This window comes from Bufo gargarizans, chromosome 9 (assembly GCF_014858855.1).
Source record: "Bufo gargarizans isolate SCDJY-AF-19 chromosome 9, ASM1485885v1, whole genome shotgun sequence".
Lineage (NCBI taxonomy): Eukaryota > Metazoa > Chordata > Amphibia > Anura > Bufonidae > Bufo > Bufo gargarizans.
Genome location: NC_058088.1, coordinates 104568897 through 104592805, shown reverse-complemented (window position 1 = coordinate 104592805; position 23909 = coordinate 104568897). Strand labels below are relative to the sequence as shown.

Below are 23909 nucleotides of genomic sequence, written 5' to 3'. Positions count from 1 at the left end.
CCGCACTGATCTAATAGTGATGGCCTATATTCTGAGGATAGCTCATCACTAATTTACTCCTGGAAAATATGAAAATAGGTAGCAGTTTAATTTTACAGCAATATCTCCTATATAGTCATACACATTTCAGAATGTATTGAAGAGCCGGGCCTAGATTGTCTAATACATTACGTATATGTAGTTCTATGATAACTTATGATAAAAGGTCAAGACAAATCTTATAAAAGGTCTAGCAGCTAAAAGTTGGGAACTAGAAAAACCATACTGTAAAGACAATTGACACACACAAAAATCAGAAAAAACACAGACAGCTGATCCAAACCTCACACCACTGCACCCCATAGTCACAGCAATGCTCATCACATCAGGGAATGTCGTTTCCCCACTCCTTTTCTTCACCCAATAGGCAAAGCAGAGCAGATACCGATAACCTGTGAACTTCAGGCCGATAGCTGATAACTTATACCGATAATCTGTGCATTTTCATTTTCGATAAAATAAAATATTTGTCTGTTACGGCGCTCACCATATAGGAGATTTTTTTAAAATATTTTAATAGTTTGGACTTTTCGGACGTTGCAATATGTGATATGTTCATTTATTGTTTATATATTTTATATATGTAAAATTGGGAAAGGTGGCGATTTATACTTAATATTTTGGTGGTTTTTTTTTTTAAACTTTTTATTTAATAACTATTTCCCCCCCCTTAGGGGCTAGAACCTGGGATATTTTAATCCCTTGTCCTATTCACCCTAATAGAGCTCTATTAGGGTGTATAGGACTTCACACTCTCCCTGCTGCCCTGTGCATAGTACACACAGCAGCGGGGAGATAACCATGGCAGCCAGGGCTTCAGTAGCGTCCTGGCTGCCATGGTAACCGATCGGAGCCCCTGGATTACACTGCTGGGAATCCGATCAGAAGCTGCCGCTGCCACTGCCACTAATGACTTTAATACTGGGGGGAGCACTGCGCCACCAATGATTTTAATACTGAAGGGTGGGGGGGGCACACTGCGCCACCAATGATTTAATACTGGAGGGGGGGTGCACTGCGCCACCAATGATTTAATACTGGAGGGAGGGGGGGGTGCACTGCGCCACCAATGTTTTTAATACTGGGGAGGGCGTACTGCGCCACAAATTATAATTAACGTTTTATACAGGAGGCGGGTGTGTCAGTGCAGAATCACATAGCCGGCACCCTGTCTCTGACAGGGAGCTGTGATCAGTGGCAGCAGTTAACCCCTCAGGCTGGGCACCGGTATTTGTATTAGACATTAATTGGTGGCACAGTGCGTCCGCCCCTCCTCCTTCCGTCTCTCCTCATTGGCAGCGCGGCACAGGGGGAGGGAGAGAGTGACTCCTCCACTCCTGTGCTGCTGAGTAGTGTTGAGCGAACTTGTGTTTTAAGTTCTGCGTCTAAAGTTCGGGTTATCGAAGAATCGCATTATCGATTCCGCTACCACGGACCATAACGGAATTTAGAATCCATAACGCGATTCTTAGATAACCCGAACCCGAACTTTAGACGCCGAACTTAAAACACAAGTTCGCTCAGCACTACTGCTGAGTGAACATGAGCGCGCTGGACGCATTACACCCTGCAACAATGATTTTGCTACTGAGAGATTGCAAATTCCAAATATGAACTCAGAATTTGCCTGACACGTCTAGATTTTAAGTACATGCAGAGCCTATTCAGTTATAATATTAACGCATTATATTGGAGATATTCCAATGGACATGTCCAGACCCATTCGGACGCACTCAGGCTGATGTCAGCAGTAAGTATATAAAGGCAAGCTGGACAGATTTTGATAAAGTGATCTGTTATAGTGCTATCAGTTTTGAAACTTAAGATGGATAAATGCAAATGTGTTAACGATCCAGACAATTTCTGCTACATAAGTGGCAAATACCCTACTTATGATCAGCGCAAGAATCTGACAAAGCGAGTGCGTCTTGCAGCTTGGGATGCATTTGTGCTAGAAGTGCAGAACTTCCTTGGGAACAGACCGGCTGCGAACTATGCTGAATTAGTAGACAACATGCTTACAGCATATGAACAACTTGGCTGCCGAATGTCATTGAAAATGCATTTCTTACATTTCCATCTTGACTTTTTCCCACCCAATTTGGGAAACGCAAGTGACGAACATTGAGAGTGGTTCCATAAAGATATTTCTACAATGGAGAACAGGTATCAAGGCCGCAGGAATCCCAACATGATGGGGGACTACTGCTGGTTTTTGCAACAGGAAAATATGACCGTTCACAAAGGCAAAAGCAGATGCCCGAAGCACTGTTAACAGTACTGGGCTTTGCTCAAGTAAGACCGTTAAAACTGAAAAACAAGACTTTTTGAAATTTTGCTATTCCATTACATTTTCATACACTGTTTACTACGCAAACTTTGATGTAGATTTGTAATCCGCACACTCGATCTAGGAGAGGACAATTTTTTTGCCCAGTAGCAGACAAAAAAATGGATTTTTTGTACTCACCGTAAAATCCTTTTCTCGTAGTAGGCATTGGGGGACACAGCACCATGGGTATATGCCCAGCTGCCACTAGGAGGCTGACACTAGAAACAAAAAAGTGTTGGCTCCACCCAGGTGGGCTATACCCCTCTGCTAGAGCCAGAACAACTCAGTCAGTACCAAAAGCAGTAGGAACGCCACACCTGAACCAAAAAGAAACGGAGTGCCAACAAGTCTTGAACTGGGGAACCCGACAACCACAAGCAAACGCCGGAACCACGAACAAGAACAAATGCTCCAAAGAAAGGGAGGGATCTGTGTCCCCCAATGCCTACTACGAGAAAAGGATTTTACGGTGAGTACAAAAAATCCATTTTTCTCGTGCGTGGCATTGGGGGACACAGCACCATGGGACGTCCCAAAGCAGTCCCTGAGGGAGGGAAGAAGATCGCCAGACGGCAACCTAAAGCACCGCTGCCTGCAGAACCTTACGCCCCAGGCTGGCATCAGCAGAAGCCAGGGAATGAATGTGGTAGAATTTAGCAAAAGTGTGAACTGACGCCCAGGTGGCGGCCCGGCAAAGCTGGGCAGCCGAAGCCTGATGACGCACCGCCCAGGAAGCTCCGACTGCCCTAGTCGAATGAGCGGTCAACCTGGAAGGGGGAGCGCGACCCTTCGCGGCGTAGGCCTCCTTGACAGCCGACCGAACCCAGCGAGAGATGGTGGCCTTGGAGGCAGGCAAACCTTTACGAGGACCCGCCGGAACCAGGAAAAGAGAATCCGAACGACGGAAGGGTTCCGTGAGGCGAAGGTACCAGCGGAGGGCCCGAACAACATCCAGGCAATGGAGAGACTTCTCCCGAGGGTGAGAAGGATTAGGGCAGAAGGAAGGAAGGATAATCTCCTCATTGATGTGAAACGGGGTGACAACCTTAGGGAGAAAAAAAGGAACGGGACGCAAAACGACCTTGTCCCGATGGAACACCAGAAAAGGCGACCGGCAGGAAAGCGCCGCCAGTTCGGAAACCCGACGGATAGAGGTGATAGCCACAAGGAAGGCAACCTTAAATGACACAAACGACAGAGAGATGTCTGCCAAGGGCTCAAAAGGAGAGGACTGAAGAGCATCAAGAACAAGATTCAGGTCCCACGGCTCCACCGGAGGACGAAAAGGAGGGGCTCGGCGCGCGACACCCTGCAGAAAAGTCTTAACCTGAGCCCGCGCGGCCACAGAACGTTGAAAAAGGACCGAAAGGGCAGAAATCTGCCCCCTGAGAGAAGCCAGGCGAAGCCCCTTATCAAAACCAGCCTGAAGAAAGGCCAGAATATTAGGGACCGAAAAAAGGAGAGGACGAGAACGTGCGGACTCGCACCAAGCAAAATACGCCCTCCAGGTCCGATAGTAAATACGGGCCGACTGGGGCTTCCGAGCGCGAAGCATCGTCTGAACGACAGAGTCCGAGAGACCACGGGCCTTCAGGATCGCGGTCTCAACAGCCACGCCGTCAAACGAAGCTGCGGTAAATTCGGGTGGAACAGAGGGCCCTGCGAAAGGAGATCGCGACGCAGGGGAAGACGCCATGGAACGTCGGCGAGCAGGAACACGAGATCTGCGTACCACGCCCTGCGGGGCCAATCTGGGGCCACCAGAATCGCCGGCACCCGGGCCGCCTTGAGACGCTTGAGCACTCGAGGCAGAAGAGGGATGGGCGGAAAGAGATACAGAAGGTCGAACTGGGACCAAGGCAGAACCAGGGCATCGACCGCAAGAGCTTGCGGATCCCTGGACCGCGCAACATAGCGCGGAAGTCTGTGATTCAGGCGAGACGCGAAGAGATCCACGTCCGGAACTCCCCACCGGAGACACAGTTGATGAAACACTTCCGGGTGGAGAGACCATTCGCCCGGGTCGACGAGCTGACGACTGAGAAAGTCTGCCGCCCAATTGTCGACCCCGGGAATGTGGACGGCGGAGAGAACGGGAACGTGTTCCTCCGCCCATCGCAGGATCTGAGAGGCCTCTCGCAGGGCCATCACGCTCCTGGTGCCCCCCTGATGATTCAGATAAGCCACGGCGGTGGAGTTGTCCGTTTGAATCCGGATCGGGAGGCCGCGCAGACGGGAAGTCCAGTGCGACAGTGCTAAGAAAATTGCCCTGAGTTCGAGAACGTTGATCTGCAGGGAGGATTCCTGAACAGACCACAGACCCTGAACCGTGAGGGACTCGAACACCGCTCCCCATCCCGAGAGGCTGGCATCGGTCGTGATCACGCGCCAACTGGGGGGGAGGAAGGACCGGCCCAGGGACACCGTCCGGGGAAGCAACCACCAGGAGAGATCCAGGCGAATCTGAGGAGGGAGACGAACGAGGCGCTCGAGACCCTCCGGGGACTTGTCCCACCTGGACAAGATGAACATCTGCAGGTCCCGAGAGTGGAATTGGGAATAAGGAATGGCTTCGAATGAGGCCACCATCCTCCCCAGGACGCGCATACATGTCCTGATGGTCAGAGAGGACGGCCTGCGGAGAAGATGTACCCCCGCCTGAAGAGAAGACACCTTCTCCGGGGGAAGGAACACCCGCCCGAGGCGAGTATCGAACAGCATTCCCAGAAAGAGCATCTTCTGGCGTGGGACAAGGGAGGACTTGGAGTGGTTGACAAGCCACCCGAACTGAGCAAGAGCCGAGAGGGTGATGCTCAGGCTGGACAGATTGTCCTCGGGAGACGGGGCCCGAATCAGAAGGTCGTCCAGGTAAGGCACCAGGGCGACCCCCCTGGCACGAAGAAGAGCCACTAGGGGAGCTAACACCTTGGTGAAAACCCTTGGTGCGGAGGCCAGACCGAAGGGAAGGGCTACAAATTGGAAATGAAGCGAACCCACCGCGAAGCGAAGGAACCTTTGATGGGAGAGGGCGATGGGAACGTGGAGATAGGCATCCTGAATGTCGACCGACGACAGGAACTCGCCCAACTCCAGGGAGGCGATCACGGACCGGAGGGACTCCATGCGGAAATGACGGACCCGGACAAACCGATTGAGCGCCTTCAGATCCAGGATAGGGCGGAGTGAGCCGTCCTTTTTGGGGACGGTGAACAGGTTCGAGTAGAAGCCCCGAAAACGTTCTGACTCTGGAACCGGAACGATGACCCCCAGAGCGCGCAGGGAATGAATGGCCTGAAAAAAACTGTCTGCCCGGGCGGGAGACATGGGGGGGGACGTCAAGAAGAAACGACTGGGCGGAAGGTCGGTGAATTCGATTCTGTACCCAGAAGAGACCACCTCGAGAACCCAAGCGTCTTCTACGTTTGCCCGCCAAACATCCCGAAAGACAAGCAGGCGCCCTCCCACCATGACGGGGATCGAGTCATGCTGAAGGAGGCTTAGTGGACTGGGGACGAGCGGGCTTGGGCTTGGCGTGCCAAGAGGGCCTGGACTTGAAGGAAGGCCTGGAAGGCTTCTTGTCAGATCGGGCAGGAGGGGCCCGAGAGGACCGAAAGGACTGCGTCCGGGAGGACGACCCGGGGAAACGACGGCGGCGAGGCTGATTCTGAGGAAGAAGAGAACTCTTACCTCCAGTGGCCTCGGAGATGAGCTCCTCTAAGCGTTTCCCAAAAAGCTTTCCACCGAGAAAGGGAAGAGAGATAAGAGCCTTCTTAGAGGCGGCGTCCGCCGCCCAGGAACGAAGCCAGATGGTGCGGCGGATAGCCACAGAGTTGGCGGCCGCACGCCCAGAGCGGCGAGCCGATTCCATAGAGGCGTCACAAAGAAACTTGGAGGCCTGATAGATCTGGGAGGCAAGCACTGCCAAGTCCCCCTGGTCAGAGTCAGCAGGTAAGGCACGGAGAAGCTGCTTTGCCCAAACAGCGCATGCCTTGGCGACCCAAGAGGCGGCAAACGCAGGGCGGATGGCGGCGCCCGCCGCTATGAAAACAGACTTGGCCAAGGAGTCGACCCGTTTATCAGCGGGATCCGACAAGGAAGCCGCATCAGCCAGGGGAAGTGTAGTAGCCTTCGCCAGACGAGCGACCTGAGGATCCACCAGGGGGGGAATCGTCCAGAGATTGACCGAATCCTCAGAGAAAGGATAAGGGACATCAGAAGCCTTGGTGAGATGAAGGCGCCGGTCAGGGTGACGCCACTCCTTGGCAAGGAGAGCGTCCAGATCCTCGTGATTGGGAAAAACCACCGTGGACCGCTTAGAGCGGCGGAAGGACACCGCCTCCAGGGAGGAGGACGAGGGGACGTCCTGTACGTGGAGTGCGTCCCGAACGGCCCTGATGAGATCCTGCACGGCTGCCGACATCGCCGAACACCGCTCAGATTCAGAATCTGAAGCGGAGGAGTCCCCAGGAGCGGCGGAAGCGGCTGAAGAAGAAATCTCACCGGACTCAGACCTAGCCGGGGAGCGATCCGGGGAAACTGAGGAGGAGTGGGACCCAGCCGAGACCGTACGTGGTCGTTTGCGGGACCGAGAGCCGGAGCGAGGATGGGAACCATCGCCAGGCGCATCACCAGCGGTAGAGGCCCTGCCAGAAGCGGCCGCAATCTGGGCAGGGAGACTGTCCAGAGACTGTGCCAGGGATTGGGAGAGGCTAGCAAGGCTACCTATGGCCTGGGACAGGGTAGCAGCCCATTCCGGGAGAACCGACAAGGTAGAGGCCGCAGGAGCGGACTGGGCGGGCCCGGGGGTGAGGCACTGCACACAGAGGGACGTAGGCTGGCCGCATGGGAACTTCCTATTACACACAGAGCAGGCGTAATGAGTGGAAATGGCGGCAGGGGGAGTGGGGGCCTGACCAGAGGAAGACATGATGGCGGTGGTGGAACCTGAAAAGAAGAAGTCAGCCAGAGGCTGCCTACCACGACCAATGGTGCTGTGTCCCAGAAAAAACGAGCGCTGGAGATCCGGAGCGCAGGAGGATATGGCGACGCACGCGACCGCTCAGCCCAGGCACAGAGAAACCGTTCGGCAGAAGAACCGCCCCCCTAGCAGCCCGCGCTGGCGCTGGATTGGGCCGAAGGAAGAGAGACCTCGGGAGGAACGCCCACAAGGGGAGGGGCAAGAGAGGAAGCCCGGGAAGCGCAGGAGGCGGAGACGACGCCCGCCCACGTGACCGCGGCCTAGGCCGAGCAAAAGCCGCGGCCTCTAGTATGCGCTCCCCATCCTCAGGGCGCAGTCGGACGCAGAGGAAAGCGCCGCCGCCGGCAACCCCCGCCCGCCAGCGCAGGAATAAAACAGACAGCGCCGAGGACAGGCAGAGGAGAGGACACAGCCACCGAGGTAGGAAAGGGCGAAGGCCGAAAATGGCCGTCTTAAAGGAGCCGATCTCCATTAAAAAAGGCTCCAGAAGGGAGACCCCCCTGAGAAGGAGAGTGAAGGAGAGGTGCCCCCCCAAAGGCCCAGCTATACTAGGGGAAGATGGGTTGGGGCTGAAGCTCATACTCACCCTCCGATTAGTTCAGGCGCAGCATGACCACCCCCTCGGCGGACTCAACACGGAACCGTGGGTCCGCCGGAATCCACTGCAGAAGCAGGTCACGTTGGGGACTGGGTGGCTGCAAGGTACCGAGTACGCGCCCGCAGGGGGGCAACTAAGGTGGAACACGATGGAGCCGCCCCTGCAACCTGTAGAGGAAAAAATTAAAAGAAATAAAAATAAAAATAAAAATAAAAATAAAAAATTAGCAGAAAAAGGACCTGCTAGCAGGTCATGTCTGCCTCCTACGGACACTAGAACTAGACTGAGTTGTTCTGGCTCTAGCAGAGGGGTATAGCCCACCTGGGTGGAGCCAACACTTTTTTGTTTCTAGTGTCAGCCTCCTAGTGGCAGCTGGGCATATACCCATGGTGCTGTGTCCCCCAATGCCACGCACGAGAAAGTTATTTTTTTGTTGTGTGGTGTTATCGGTATATCGGCAAGGTTAGATGCCGATAACTTTAAAAATCATGAATATCGGTAACTCCAATAATCGGTCGATCCCTATTGGAAAGGTGGAATTATAGGACAGTGCCAAGTTAAAAGTCATTGAGCCGCTCAGTACTAATCCCTAGTCAAACAATAACCGTACAAGGCAGATCGCATGACTTTATGCTGGATTTTCTGCATCTGTTAGCAACAAAAGAGCTGAAGAAGCCAAACCCACTAATAGGAAGGGATCTCCAGACATTTTCGCCCACGTAGGCAAGATCTGCTGCACTAAATTATTTAGTGCATTTCTAAAATAAAAAGTCCAAAAGTAATATAGGCAACTGGATTATAACATACTATTCATGAAAGTTCAACCAGTCCACAAGAGCTGAAAAAATAATAATTTTATCAGAAGCATTTAAGAAGCTCACATGCCGGATCCTTCAGATACTCACTTAAGTTCTTGCCTCTCTTTTTGAGAGTTCCCAATGAAGTTTCCAAACTGGCAGGAGAAGACGTGATCATGAATTTCAAGTAGATATTTTTCACTGAATTCAAAGGCACAAGGAAACTGCTCTGTAAGGTGCCACACACATTCCAAAAATTGTGTGAACACAGGAGACACTTCTTTTGGGTCAAACTCTAAATGATGACATCTGCAGTTGGGAAAACAGTGAGCATGTATAAGCTGTATATCTAGTCTGCCATTTTACAAAGTGCTTATGTACTAACAATATCTATATACTCCTTTCTGACTCATAAAGGGGGATTCCGAGAGAGGCACCCATCTCATGATGGACGGTTCAAGTCTGTCAGAACAGGGGTAACACTAACAGACCTGCTCTCCAGTCTGGGGGTGCCCCCCCCGTCACCCACCATTATGTCCATATGCCACAATTTGGCATAGGAATAGGTTTTGTCTTCATGAGACTATCCTTTACAACTCTTGTACACAGCAAAGTATAGATACTGGTACCATGCATATTTTACCTCCCATTGACCATTCCTAGTTTTTCTCCATTCCCAAATTACAGTTTCAAGTGAACAACTCAATAGAAAGGATGAGCGTCCATACAGGGGTCATGTCATCTATACAGTACATTAGTTTTGGTGGTAAGAGTAACATTTCAGGCTGTCTTGTTTGATGGCTTGAAACAGAATAAAAGCGAACACTCATCCTAAGTAATGTCAGGAATACCACAGGTCCTGGTCTTAAACATCTACCTTTGAGAAAACTTGTGTCCTAGAGAAATCCATTCTTTTTCAATAAGTACCTGCGGAGATAATGTGCATATCTTTACTGGATCTACATTTTCTCCTACTTAGTAAAAAGTCAAAAACTAGAAAAAGAGGATGGCAACAACATAAACCAAGAAGGCTTATAAACTATATAACTGTGATGCAGTAAATGGAAGCTGGCCACAGATTTGAGATACATGCCTAAATGTATTCTTTTCTGCACAAGATCAGAAAAGAATAAAATCAGACATTTTATAGAATTCCTGCTGTCCTCAGACTAGATCATCAATATCAGATCATGGAGGGCCGAATCTCTCCACTCACACTGAGTGCTGCAGCCCCCTCAGAAAGCTAATCAGTGGGGAGGGGTGCTGGACCTTCGGCGATCTGATATTAATGTCCTATCAGCCAATCATCTGTTTGAGAAGGCACAGCGCTGTACGTTGTATAGCGGCTGTGCTTGGTGTCACAGCTCAGCCCCATTCACTTCTATGGGGATGAGCTGCACCTAGGTTATGTTACAAAGCAGAATATAGTGTCAAAGATCAAAGCAGCACACTAGTGATTGACAATTCTTCATTCTACTGTCTGTCTAGTTATAGAGGACCCCTAAAAATTACACCATATTTTGCATGTACTTCAAAGTGTTTTTACAAATCAGAAAAGCCCTTAAAATGGGAATTCCCATCTTAGACAATGGGGGCATATCGCTAGGATATGCCTCCATTGTCTGATAGGTGTGGGTCCCAGAGGTGGGAACCGCACCTACAAGAACGGAGTCGGGAAGAGTTGTGGCTGGAGGACCCCAGGTTTCCTGGGGTCCGCCCACCACCAGGCGCAGCTCCCCGCCTCTCCCATTGAAGTGAATGGGAGCGCACCACGGATGTGCGGCCACCGCTACCATTCATTTCTATGGGGCCGACGGGAATAGCCGAGCCAGCGCTCGGCTATTTTCGGCGGCTCCATAGAAATGAACAGAAGGCGGCTGCGTATGCCCCCATTGTCTAAGATGGGAATTCCCATTTTAAGGGCTTTTCTCATTTGTAAAAACACTTTGAAGTACATGCAAAAAATTGTGTCATTTTTTTTCTCTGCTTTAATCCTCTTTGTAGGTGCGGGTCCCAGAGGTGGGACCTGCACCTATCAGACAATGGGGGCATATCTTAGCGATATGCCCCCATTGTCTAAGATGGGATAACCCCTTTAAACCAGTTACAGCACTGATACGGTTAAATATAGAAAATCAGAGCCTGAACACATTCTCATACATGGACGTAAGACTGACAAATTATACAAAAGCAAATAAGAAAAAAATATTTAGAGGGCTTACCATGAATCCTTTAATAGTCCTGTAAAATGGATCTAGAAGTATAGCCGCCAGGGAGCAGACTTGTGCTGTACGATCCCAACCGTCTGAGCAGTGAACCAGGACACTGGCATTATCATCTCTAACTGCCTGCCAACAAGAAGATGCAAGGTTGAATAATAAATAAAAAAAACTACCAAAAAAAAACAAAAACTAAAAGTAATTATTTTAACTGGAATAGCAATTATCTGGAAGGTTTGATCATATGGGGTTGAGCAAGATTATTTCCAAGGTGGATAGAATGGAAAAAGATCAATTCTCTGCAAAGCATTAGGCCAGTCAGACACGAGTGAGTTCAAGGCGAGAAACTGTGTGTCAGTGTGAGGCCCCCGTTCTGTAGATAATATAACGTGGTCTCAAAAAGCAGGAAATGCTCAACCCCATATGCAGTTGTGCCCCGTTCTGACCTCTTCTCCTCTGATAGGATCACATAGCATTATAATCATTTATAAGGCTGTGTGACTATGAAAGTCCTGGAATCTACTGAATTACACTGCCATAATGCTGTCAGTGTAATACAATAGATTCCAGGTCTCGCAGGGAAACTCAGTTGTATAAATCATTACAATGTTTTGAGGGGAGCTGAGGTCAGAATGGGATCCCACACTGACACGCGCTGCAAGTTTCTTGCAGTAAGCTCGCTCGTGTGCGTCTGGCCTTAGAGTATGTTGTAAGGTTAACCATTTTCATCAATGTTCCCCAAGGTCTTGCAGTTGGGCACAGATAGGGTAGGTGATAACTGTTTGATCGCTGGGACCCCATGATCATTAGAAAGGGGTTTGCCAGGCCCCTCCATACGGTCATGCAGTGCAAAGTATGAAGTGGGCATAGAACATGCACAGTGCTGCTACGTTCAAAGTCTCTGCTGCTTCCTTCAGTCACAGACAGTGAATGGAGTGGCAGCTCCGAAAGTAGAAAGTCAATAACTAGGAGGCTGCAAGACCCTTCTGTGATACGGAGCTTTAGTAGTATTCCTTGGACAAGTCAATGTAAAGCTCTGCCATTACTAGAAACGGCTATAAACCATTTTGTGTGCTTTATTCTTCATGAAACAGGAGATAAGGGATCCACACCGTGCCATTATAGCAGCCAGACACGAGAGGGGGGGATTGACAATGTGAACAATTAGTAAAACGGTGTTCCCACAGCAACCACATTCAGCTATCATTTTTAGAGGCAAGAAAAAAAAAATGACAGGGTTGAAAAAGGAACAAAGGCTTATTATTTCGGTGTTTGACTTGGACATACTGTGAACATAAAACTAATATTTGTATATTATTTTACACATATGATAAAGAGTCTCTTCACGTACCTTTGCAAGAAAAACCGAAGCATCCATTACGGCTTTTATATGCCGCAGCCATCCAGAGTTTTCCACGACTGTAAGGAAGTTACTCATAGATGGGTTTTTAAGTTCACAAGCTAAATTATTTAAAAAGAAAAAAAAAAAAAAAAAAAAAAAAGTAAATATATGAATTGCTATAAAATACTTCTACCAGTGTATTCCGCAGGAGCACTATTTCAAGCAGATTAGTTTACATATTCTAGTTATATCACCATTATAGAACTAGTTTTCGGACACTTTACATGTTCTCCTGAATTCTGCTATGTTTGACTGTAATTGAATGTACTAAAGCAGGGACAGCAACCTCCAGCTGTTCTGTAACTACAACTCCCAGAATGATCTATTCATTTCTATGGCAGTTACAAGACCAGCCAAGCCAGAGTATATGTTGGGGGTTGTAGTTTCACAACATCGCTGACCCCTGCACTATAGAGTAGCTGCACTTTCCAAAACCTTTTGATATTTTATAGTGACATATTAAAGGTTTAGATCAGTGGGGGTTAAAGTGCTGAGACCCCCGACAATAGTTAAAGGGGTTGGCCACTCTGTTAGCACTTATTAAAACTATAAAGAAAGTAGGGAGATATTACACTTGGGGTCCATTCACACGTCCGCAAACTGGATCCGGATTCAGACCCATTCATTTTCAATGGATCCGGATTCAGACCCATTCATTTTCAATGGATCCGGATTCAGACCCATTAATTTTCAATGGGGCCGGAAAAGACACGGACAGCACACAGTGTTGTCCACATCCGCACTTCCGTTCCACAAAAAAATAGAACATGTCCTATTCTTGTCCGCAGACACGGACAAGAAAAATTATTTCTATTAAAGTGCCAGCCATGAGCGGTCCTCAAAATGCGGAATGCACATGGCCGGTGTCAGTGTTTTGCGGATCCGCAATTTGTGGACTACAAAACACTTGCGGGCGTGTGAATGGACCCCAAGGCTACATGCACATGAAAGTAAGGGCTCCGTGCGGTCCGCAATGCACAGGCAAAGACCGTGGGGCAGCTGCATGCGGATCGCGGACCCATTCACTTGAATGGGGTCCGCGATCGGCATCCGACGATCCGCACCGCAAAAAAGTAGTGAACGCGCCACATTTTTGTGGTGCGGAGGCACTGCCACAAACACCGCGAAAGCACTCCGTAGTGCTTCCGTCGGGTTCCGATCCATGTCTCCGTTCCACATCTCCGCGATTGCAGACCCATTCGAGTGAATGGGTCCCAGATCCGTGATGCACACGGCTGATGCCTGTGTATTGCGGACCCGCTGTATGCGGGCCGCAATACAGTCACTGGGGGCACACGGTCGTGTGCATGTAGCCTTACTAATATACAGTTGGAAGAAAAAGTATGTGAACCCTTTGGAATGATATGGATTTCTGCACAAATTGGTCATAAAATATGATCTGATCTTCATCTAAGGCACAACAATAGACAATCACAGTCTGCTTAAACTAATAACACACAAAGAATTAAATGTTACCATGTTTTCATTGAACACACCATGTAAACATTCACAGTGCAGGTGGAAAAAGTATGTGAACCCTTGGATTTAATAACTGGTTGAACCTCCTTTGGCAGCAATAACTTCAACCAAATGTTTCCTGTAGTTGCAGATCAGACGTGCACAACGGTCAGGAGTAATACTTGACCATTCCTCTTTACAGAACTGTTTCAGTTCAGCAATATTCTTGGGATGTCTGGTGTGAATCGCTTTCTTGAGGTCATGCCACAGCATCTCAATCGGGTTGAGATCAGGACTCTGACTGGGCCACTCCAGAAGGCGTATTTTCTTCTGTTTAAGCCATTCTGTTGTTGATTTACTTCTTTGCTTTGGGTCGTTGTCCTGTTGCAACACCCATCTTCTGTTGAGCTTCAGCTGGTGGACAGACTGGCCTTAAGTTCTCCTGCAAAATGTCTTGACAAACTTGGGAATTCATTTTTCCTTCGATGATAGCAATCCGTCCAGGCCCTGACACAGCAAAGCAGCCCCAAGCCATGATGCCCCCACCACCATACTTCACAGTTGGGATGAGGTTTTGATGTTGGTGTGCTGTGCCTTTTTCTCCACACATAATGTTGTGCGTTTCTGCCAAACAACTCTACTTTGGTTTCATCTGTCCACAGAATATTTTGCCAATACTGCTGTGGAACATCCAGGTGCTCTTGTGCAAACTGTAAACGTGCAGAAATGTTTTTTTTTGGACAGCAGTGGCTTCCTCTGTGGTATCCTCCCATGAAATCCATTCTTGTTTAGTGTTTTACATATCGTAGATTCGCTAACAGGGATGCTAGCATATGCCAGAGACTTTTGTAAGTCTTTAGCTGACACTCTAGGATTCTTCTTCACCTCATTGTGCAATCTGCGCTGTGCTCTTGCAGTCATCTTTACAGGACGGTCACTCCTAGGTAGAGTAGCAGAAGTGCTGAACTTTTATAGACAATTTGTCTTACCGTGGACTGATGAACAGCAAGGCTTTTGGAGATACTTTTATAATCCTTTCCAGCTTTATGCAAGTCAACAATTCTTAATCTTAGGTCCTCTGAGAGCTCTTTTGTGCAAAGCATCATTCACATCAGACAATGCTTCTTGTGAAACGCAAACCCAGAACTGGTGTTTTTTTATAGGGCAGGGCAGCACCTCCAATCTCATCTCATTGATTGACCTCCAGTTAGGGTTGGGCGATATACCGGTATCACGATATACCGCGGTATTAAAAAAACGGCGATATGGCGATATCGCCGTTTCCTAAATACCGCGGTATTTTGTGACGTCATCAAAGAGGTCAGCGCACATTGAGCGCTGACCTCTTCTAAACGTGCGTCCGCCCGCTTCTACCAACTCGCCTTCAGGAACTGACTGATCACTTACCGCCCGCCCCTGCACCTTGCTCTTCCTCTCGCTCCTGGCCTGCCTCCTTCTTGCTCCGCCTCCCTTAGTCAAGTCTCCACCCACCATCTGACATAATCACCGTCGTCACCCACCAGTGCCGGGCGCCGTGTGAGTACTGTGTGAGTACTGTCTCTGGAGAGACTTTTCCTGCGGCTGCTTCACTAGTGCGTTCTGTCTGATGACAAAGTTATAAAATTACTACTTCCCGCAGCGGCCGCCCCGGCTCTCCCTCCTCCTCGCTCCCATAAGACCTTATTATAACGCTCCTTGTGGTCCCCCCATACAGTGCAACGCCTCCTTGTGGCCCCCCATACAGTGCAACGCCTCCTTGTGGCCCCCCATACAGTGCAACGCCTCCTTGTGGCCCCCCATACAGTGCAACGCCTCCTTGTGGCACCCCATACAGTGCAACGCCTTCTTGTGGCCCCCATACAGTGCAACACTTGTGCCCCCATACAGTGCAACGCCACCTTGTGGCCCCCCATACAGTGCAACGCCTCCTTGTGGCCCCCCATACAGTGCAACGCCTCCTTGTGGCCCCCCATACAGTGCAACGCCTCCTTGTGGCCCCCCATACAGTGTAACGCCTCCTTGTGGCCCCCCATACAGTGTAACGCCTCCTTGTGGCCCCCCATACAGTGTAACGCCTCCTTGTGGCCCCCCATACAGTGTAACGCCTCCTTGTGGCCCCCATACAGTGCAACGCCTCCTTGTGGCCCCCTATACAGTGTAACGCCTCCTTGTGGCCCCCTATACAGTGCAACGCCTCCTTGTGGCCCCCATACAGTGCAACGTCTCCTTGTGGCCCCCCATACAGTATAACGTCTCCTTGTGGCCCCCCATACAGTCTAACGCCTCCTTGTGGCCCCCCATACAGTATAACGTCTCCTTGTGGCTGCCCCCATACAGTATAACGTCTCCTTGTGGCTGCCCCCATACAGTGCAACGTCTCCTTGTGGCCCCCCATACAGTATAACGTCTCCTTGTGGCCCCCCATACAGTATAACGTCTCCTTGTGGCCCCCCATACAGTATAACGTCTCCTTGTGGCCCCCCATACAGTATAACGTCTCCTTGTGGCCCCCCATACAGTGTAACGCCTCCTTGTGGCCCCCATACAATGCAACGCCTCCTTGTGGCCCCCTATACAGTGTAACGCCTCCTTGTGGCCCCCTATACAGTGCAACGCCTCCTTGTGGCCCCCTATACAGTGCAACGTCTCCTTGTGGCCCCCCATACAGTATAACGCCTCCTTGTGGCCCCCCATACAGTGTAACGCCTCCTTGTGGCCCCCCATACAGTATAACGTCTCCTTGTGGCCCCCCATACAGTGTAACGCCTCCTTGTGGCCCCCATACACTGCAACGCCTCCTTGTGGCCCCCTATACAGTGTAACGCCTCCTTGTGGCCCCCTATACAGTGCAACGCCTCCTTGTGGCCCCCATACAGTGCAATCGTCTCCTTGTGGCCCCCCATACAGTATAACGTCTCCTTGTGGCCCCCCATACAGTATAACGCCTCCTTGTGGCCCCCCATACAGTATAACGTCTCCTTGTGGCTGCCCCCATACAGTATAACGTCTCCTTGTGGCTGCCCCCATACAGTGCAACGTCTCCTTGTGGCCCCCCATACAGTATAACGTCTCCTTGTGGCCCCCCATACAGTATAACGTCTCCTTGTGGCCCCCGATACAGTATAACGTCTCCTTGTGGCCCCCCATACAGTATAACGTCTCCTTGTGTTTTTTTTTCTTTTAAACGGGTATTTATCGCGATATATATCGTTATCGCGATAAATTTTTTAATATCGTTATCGTCTGAATATTTTTGATATCGTCCAACCCTACCTCCAGTTGGCTGACACCTCACTCCAATTAGCTCTTTGAGATGTCATTAGTCTAGGGGTTCACATACTTTTTCCACCTGCACTGTGAATGTTTATATGGTGTGTTCAATAAAAACATGGTAACATTTAATTCTTTGTGTGTTATTAGTTTAAGCAGACTGTGATTGTCTATTGTTGTGACTTAGATGAAGATCAGATCACATTTCATGACCAATTTGTGCAGAAATCCATATCATTCCAAAGGGTTCACATACTTTTTCTTCCAACTGTATTTTCTTAGGCAGATCTGCCTGGTTTCCTGCTATTGGCAGCCACGCCACCTCCTGTCCTGCTCTCACAGCTGCCTGCTATGGAGGAGCTACCTCATCCATGCCTGAAGGAGTGTGCTACTGTCTGGGTCCTAAAGCACCCTGCTTGTTTCAGAGGAGCTTTCCTTCTGTCACTGGCACTCCTGGCTGTGCAGGGCTGGAGGCGCTCAGCAGGGACACTTGTTAAAAGCTGAAATAAAGAAACTTTTGCAGGAGGAAGGGAGACTGAGGGGAAGCTGTGATGGCTGATCTAACTGCAGGCTCTGCCCCCTCTGTTTCCCCTGTACTGAGAGGATCCTGCCAACATGTAATAATGTAGCAGAGCCAGGGGAGCGCTGTGGATTAGGGATGAGCGAATCCATGGAAGTTCGGGACCCGAACATTAGCCCGAACCCGGACCCCATTGAGGTCAATGGGGACCAGAACTTCACTTTATTACTTTCCGTTATAACCATGTTCAGTGAAAAAGTCCGGGTACCCGAACTCGCAAAGTTCAGTACGAACCTGAACTTTGCAGTTTGGGTTCGCTCAACCCTGTGAGCAATCCCAGTGCCTGTCCTGATTATAGCCCCTCTGCTCTGTGTTTGTATCACAGACATGATATTACAGCCAGACCAACAGTTCAGGAGCTTTAACCCCTTGTGAGCTGTCAGTATGGCTGAAGTCAGTAATAGCCGCAGCAGTCACTAGTCTCACCATCTATAAATGTCCTCTCCTTCCTGCACTCTGTATATGGTGATGTGTGACCCCCTCCCCACTGCAGATAGAGATCCGTGACCCCCTGTACACTGATATATAGCCAGCACATGTCATGGTTTTGGCTATTGTCTAGGGCACTTTGGATTTTTGATACTTAGGGTGGCCAACCCCTTTAATATGAGAAGTGAGAAGTGCTCAGCTGATCTGCTGTCTCTCTCCTTGCTAATAAAGATGGACTGAAGACGGCCTCAAAGACTTCCTATTGAGCCAGTCCAGCAATCAAAACCTTTAATATGTTCCTACGGCACACCAAAAGTTTTTGGAAAGTGCAGCTTCTCTTTAAAGGCAGTATGTCAGCAGTTTTGAGCTCTCAGTGGTGCAATCTGCATGGCCATATATCTAGGTATGCTTGACCTGCTCTACCCAACATGTATATAGCACTGTCAGCAGTTTTAAGGAGTCGCAGTTCCATTATATTTTATTTACAGCAAACGTATAGGGTCAGCAGTAGAATTTTACTTCTATACTTGTACAACTATCAAATTACTGCTACAAAGTGTATAATTGCAGTGTCAACCCACTGTCTGGTCTGGACTGGCACAAAAACATTAACATATGATTGTAATGTCAATTTCGAAAAGAAGAATACTTCTATCCTACAGTAACAATTTACCCTAGAATATACAGACCCCACTTAGACTCATCCCCACCTAATCAAAATCTCCTACAATGTTTCAGCAGGAGGCAAAAACTCTACATTATGTAATTTAGGTTTCTCAGTTAAACAGCATCGGGTGTTCTGGTTGGCACAGCCCTATACTGGCCAGACCAGCGTGTGATGCTACACTTCCTCGGTGGCAGATGAAGTTTGTAGTTGCTTGCAACTTCATGTGAGACAGCACTCTTATTTGTGTACTCAAATACTGATATGTTACTTTTACCGCAATTTGCGCTTCATAAGACGCGCTTTATAAGACGCCCTCCAAAAGTGGGGAAAATTACTGTATATTTTAGAAAGGGAATACTAATGAGCACATTCATTATTGAAGTGGTAATTAGTATGCATGAGCTGTGGGGAGTGGTCGGTGTAGTGCTGCTAGCCCTGGCTGTACTCGCAGCTCTTCGGCCCTGCGTATAGCGTCCGGACATAGAGTACGTAGAGGTGCACTATGATCTGACGCCGTGCGACGTGCAGTGTCGGCAGAAGACCAGGGAGCGGCGAGTGCAGGAAGAGCTGTCTGAGCTGAGGTTTGATAAAGACTGGGAGTGTAATCTGAAATGTAATGAAGCTTCATGGTCTGATCTGAGGTCTAACAAAAAAACTTTTTTTTTCTTCTTATTTTCCCTCCTCTAAAAGTGTGCCTTATGAAGCAAAAAATATGGTATTTAATGCTAAAACCATGTGTCGGTTAGACAGACAAAGTGTTGTTTATGTATGGGCATACCTTCTAAGAGCTTTTGCAGACTTCCCCGCATAACATGGATGTTCTCAATTCCAATAAACTGGAAGTGGATGTTGGGATAGTGGTCTTCATTTTCATAGCCCTTCCCTGCTGCTCGGTTTGCCATGGCATTCAACTGTTGGGAAAAATTCAAGTCGTGTCATGAAAAGTCCATTCCACAATATTTCAGTAATTACACCCTGCAGTCCTAGAGTGGAGCTCTTGGAGGTAGGTGTACAAATGTGCTATTTCCACCCCCATGTCCACACAGGACAGTTCACAGACTAACAAAGCCACTCTCTCTGCCATCTCAGGTTTGGGGACAGCAGTGAATGGTCATCTTTCTATGCTCATTTATACAAGAGCAAGTAATTACAAAGTATAGAACCCCTTTAACACTGGGATCACAGCATCGTGCTCAATGGATTCCTCTGGCATCTAACTGCAAACTATCAGAACACACGATTCTACTGCCTATATAGAAAATATGCAAATACTACAGAAAACAAGATTTCTGTAGGCAAGAACACAAGTCTGCCAACAGCTGGGAGCGATTCTACTATTTTCATTTGAAATGTTAATATTTTATTTCAGAGTGAAAACACATTTTTTTCTTTTTAAAAAAGGTTTAATTTATTTTTACTATAAAAAAAAAGGGGGAAGGATCATCCACTAGTAGAAACGCTGGCACTACTGGGTCCCAGAACTGATAAACTACCTGCATATGAATTCTCCCTGATCTCTCTGCGTCCTCCGACACTCACTTTAAGGGCTTGTCCTGCACATATTTTTAAGGCAGGGAATACTCGAAAATCAGTTTTCCCCTGTGCAATCTGTCTTTGATTGTCAGTTTTATGCCTGCCCATACACAGGACATGGATAAACAGGGGGATCCTGCTCCCTAACCCTCTGAAGCACAACCTCAGAAGCAGTAATGGAGGACACTACAGAGCAGTATTGTGCAATTTAGATTAAAGGGGTTGCCTTACCTGAGACATTGGTGGCATATCGCTAGGATATGCCAACAGTGTCAGATAGGTGCGGGTCTTATCTTTGGTACCCGCACCTATCTCTAGAACAGAACTTCAAAAGTGAAGAACGCACCGCACATGAGAAATGGATTGCAGCTGCTATGAAAGTGCCGAAAATAGCCGAGCAATTACCAGCAGTTCCATAGAAGTGAATGGAGAGGTGGCCAGGCTTGCAAAGTGCACTCTTCATTCATTTTTTATAGAAACACCGAACACAGCTGAGCACGCCACTCGGCTGTATTCGGCACTTCCACTGAAATGAATGGAGGACACCAATGTCGTAGGTGAGTCAACCCCTTTCAGATAGTAAATGACTTACAAATCAGCAGCAGTCTCTGTGACAGTTTCACCTCTGCCTGTCTCCAGCACCCCCTCCCTTTTCCCTCTCCATAAACTTTTATGTAATCTGATCCTTCAGTGAGCAGGCAACCCGTCTTCACTGAAGATGGATTTAAACAGTGAATTGAGAATTAGTGAAAAGGAGGGAGGAGCAGAAGAGGAACCTGGTAAGAGGAGAAAGAAGAATCTTTCTGATAAAGATATATTACACAGTTTCTTATATATACTCTTTAAAGGACTGCATGTGTTATACTTTAAATTATTTGCATATATTCAGTATACATATTTGTCAAAATGTAAGAACGAAACGGACAAAGAAAACAAAGTAGTGCAAATGTTCAGGTATGAATTTACATTTAGAATTTAATCTTGCAGAAAAGAGGTAAGATAAGAGAGTACATCCCAACCATGACCCAATCTCTGCATGTGATACCTTGGGCCTTGTGTCTACAACATACATGAAGGGGCTGCCAGGATTGGCTTTGCTGATTATCTCAAGCATCTTCTCATCCTCCACACAGCGAGTACTAAAGCCAGACAGTGGCTGACTGCATCTGCAAATAACAGCCTAGAAAGCAGAAAAAACACAGATCTAAGATATGAAATACCGCTACGGTTACATATTTTCTGTAGTTGTGTGTGGTTCACAACTGTGGATGTGGGTAATGTTTTGCACTACTGTAACTTTACGATTCAAAATAAGATATATAATAACACACATGATTTGAGATGAATCTGCCTTTCTCTATAGGTTGCACTTTTTCTTTAGCCATTAGGTTATTATGTGGTTATAAAAAGTTAAACTTTGTAGAATAAGTGAATTCTTCCTGCATGAACTTTGATCAGACAGCAATGGTAGTCACAAGTTATGGGGCGGTGATTTGTGAGAATGTAAGGATCTCAGATTGTGGCGTGAAATTACATTGTTTGTTCTAAGTTACAGACTTCCTCGTGGTTCTACAAAGTCACTCAACAGATACACCGCCGGCTGCAGGACATCTGCTGTGGTAGAACAAAGAGAATTAGGACTATAGATAATACACCTCCAATAAATGAGAAGTCCAATTCGCTCTGCAGACACTATAGCTTCTCACTCTTTCCCTTCCAGTTTGCTTTGATGGTCTCCATCAATACACATTTGCTAAGGGTCCATTCACACGTCCGCAAAATGGATCTGGATCCATTCCGCAACATTGTGGAACAGATCCGGACCTATTAATTTTTCAATGGGGATGGAAAAGATGCGGACAGCACACAGTGTGCTGTCCGCATCCGAACTTCCGTTCCGCAAAAAATAGAACATGTCCTATTCTTATCTGCAGACACGGACAAGAAAAGGCATTTCTATTAAAGTGCCAGCCATGAGCAGTCCTCAAAATGCGGAACGCACATGGCTGGCGTCATTGTTTTGCGAACCACAAAACACTTTCGGACGTGTGAATGGACCCTCATACACAGTCGAATCACATTATGACCACCAGTAAATATCCAGAGTGACTCCATAAGGTCCTGGTAGGTTGTCACAGATATCTGGAGACATGCTGACTGCAGTGCATCCTACAGCTGCTAGAGGGAGCATGGAGTAGGATCCATAGTGCAAGTATGATGATTGAGGTGGTCCCACAGATGCTCAGTTGGGTTCAAGTCTGGGGAGTTAGGGGGCCAGGGTAGTACCTGGAAGTCTTAGGCCCCTTTCAGACGGGCAAGATTTCTGCGCGGGTACGATGCGTGAGGTGAACGCATTGCACCCGCGCTGAATCCGGACCCATTAATTTCTATGGGGCTGTGCAGATGAGCGGTGATTTTCACACATCACTTGTGCGTTGTGTGAAAATCGCAGCATGCTCCTCTTTGTGCGTTTTCCATGCAACGCAGGCCCCATAGAAGTGAATGGGCTGCATGAAAATCGCAAGCATCCGCAAGTGCGGATGCTGTGCGATTTTCACTCACGGTTTCACATGGTTATAAGGGAAAATAATTGCATTCTTAATACAGAATGCTCAGTACATTAGGGCTGGAGGGGTTAAAAAAAAATTATAAAAAAATTTAACTCATCCACTTGTTCGTGCTGCCCGGCATCTCTTCTGTCTTCATCTTTGCTTTGCACAGGAAAGGACCTGTGGTGACGTCACTACGCTCATCACATGGTCCGTCACATGATCCATCACCATGGTAAAAGATCATGTGATTGACCATGTGATGAGGGCAGTGACGCCATCAAAGGTCCTATTGCTCAAAGAAGAAGAAAGAAGAGAAGGCGGGCTGCGCGAACAAGTGGATTAAGGGGAGTTAAATTATTATTATTATTATTTTAACCCCTTCAGCCCTATTGTACTATGCATTCTGTATTAAGAATGCCATTATTTTCTCTTATAACCATGTTATAAGGGAAAATAATACAATCTACAGTGCACTGATCCCAAGCCCGTACTTCTGTGAAGAAGTTCGGGTTTGGGTACCAAACATGCCGATTTTTCTCACGCGCATGCAAAACGCATTACAATTTTTTGCACTCACGCGGAAAAATTGTGCATTTTCCCGCGATGCATCCGCATCTTATCCGGGCCAAAAATATGACACTTGTGTGAAAGAGGCCTTAGGCTACTTTCACACTTGCGTTTGGTGCTGATCCGTCATATAATACAAACATCTGCATCCGTTCAGAACGGATCCGTTTGTATTATCTTTAACATAGCCAAGACGGATCCGTCTTGAACACCATTGAAAGTCAATTGAGGACGGATCCGTTTTCTATTGTGCCAGATTGTGTCATAGAAAACAGATCTGTCCCCATTGACTTATATTGTGTGTCAGAACGGATCCGTTTGGCCAGTTTTGTCAGGCGGACAGTAAAACACTACAAGCAGTGTTTTGGTGTCCGCCTCCAAAGCGTAATGGAGACTGAACGGAGGCAAACTGATGTATTCTGAGCGGATCCTTTTCCATTCAGAAAGCATTAGGGCAAAACTGATCCGTTTTGGATGGCTTGCGAGAG

At 48.1% G+C, this 23909-nt stretch overlaps 1 protein-coding gene across 1 annotated transcript in view; it reads right to left on the bottom strand.

The window, feature by feature from the left end:
- Positions 1-23909, bottom strand: part of MTMR8 (myotubularin related protein 8) — a 36733-nt gene that overhangs the window by 3772 nt on the left and 9052 nt on the right. The window contains exons 6-11 of the mRNA XM_044305577.1: positions 21348-21482; positions 19548-19680; positions 12315-12424; positions 10967-11092; positions 9622-9671; positions 8853-9053 (exon numbers count right to left, since the gene is read on the bottom strand). Coding sequence (XP_044161512.1) covers positions 8853-9053; positions 9622-9671; positions 10967-11092; positions 12315-12424; positions 19548-19680; positions 21348-21482 — 755 coding nt within the window. The remainder of the gene's footprint in view (positions 1-8852; positions 9054-9621; positions 9672-10966; positions 11093-12314; positions 12425-19547; positions 19681-21347; positions 21483-23909) is intronic.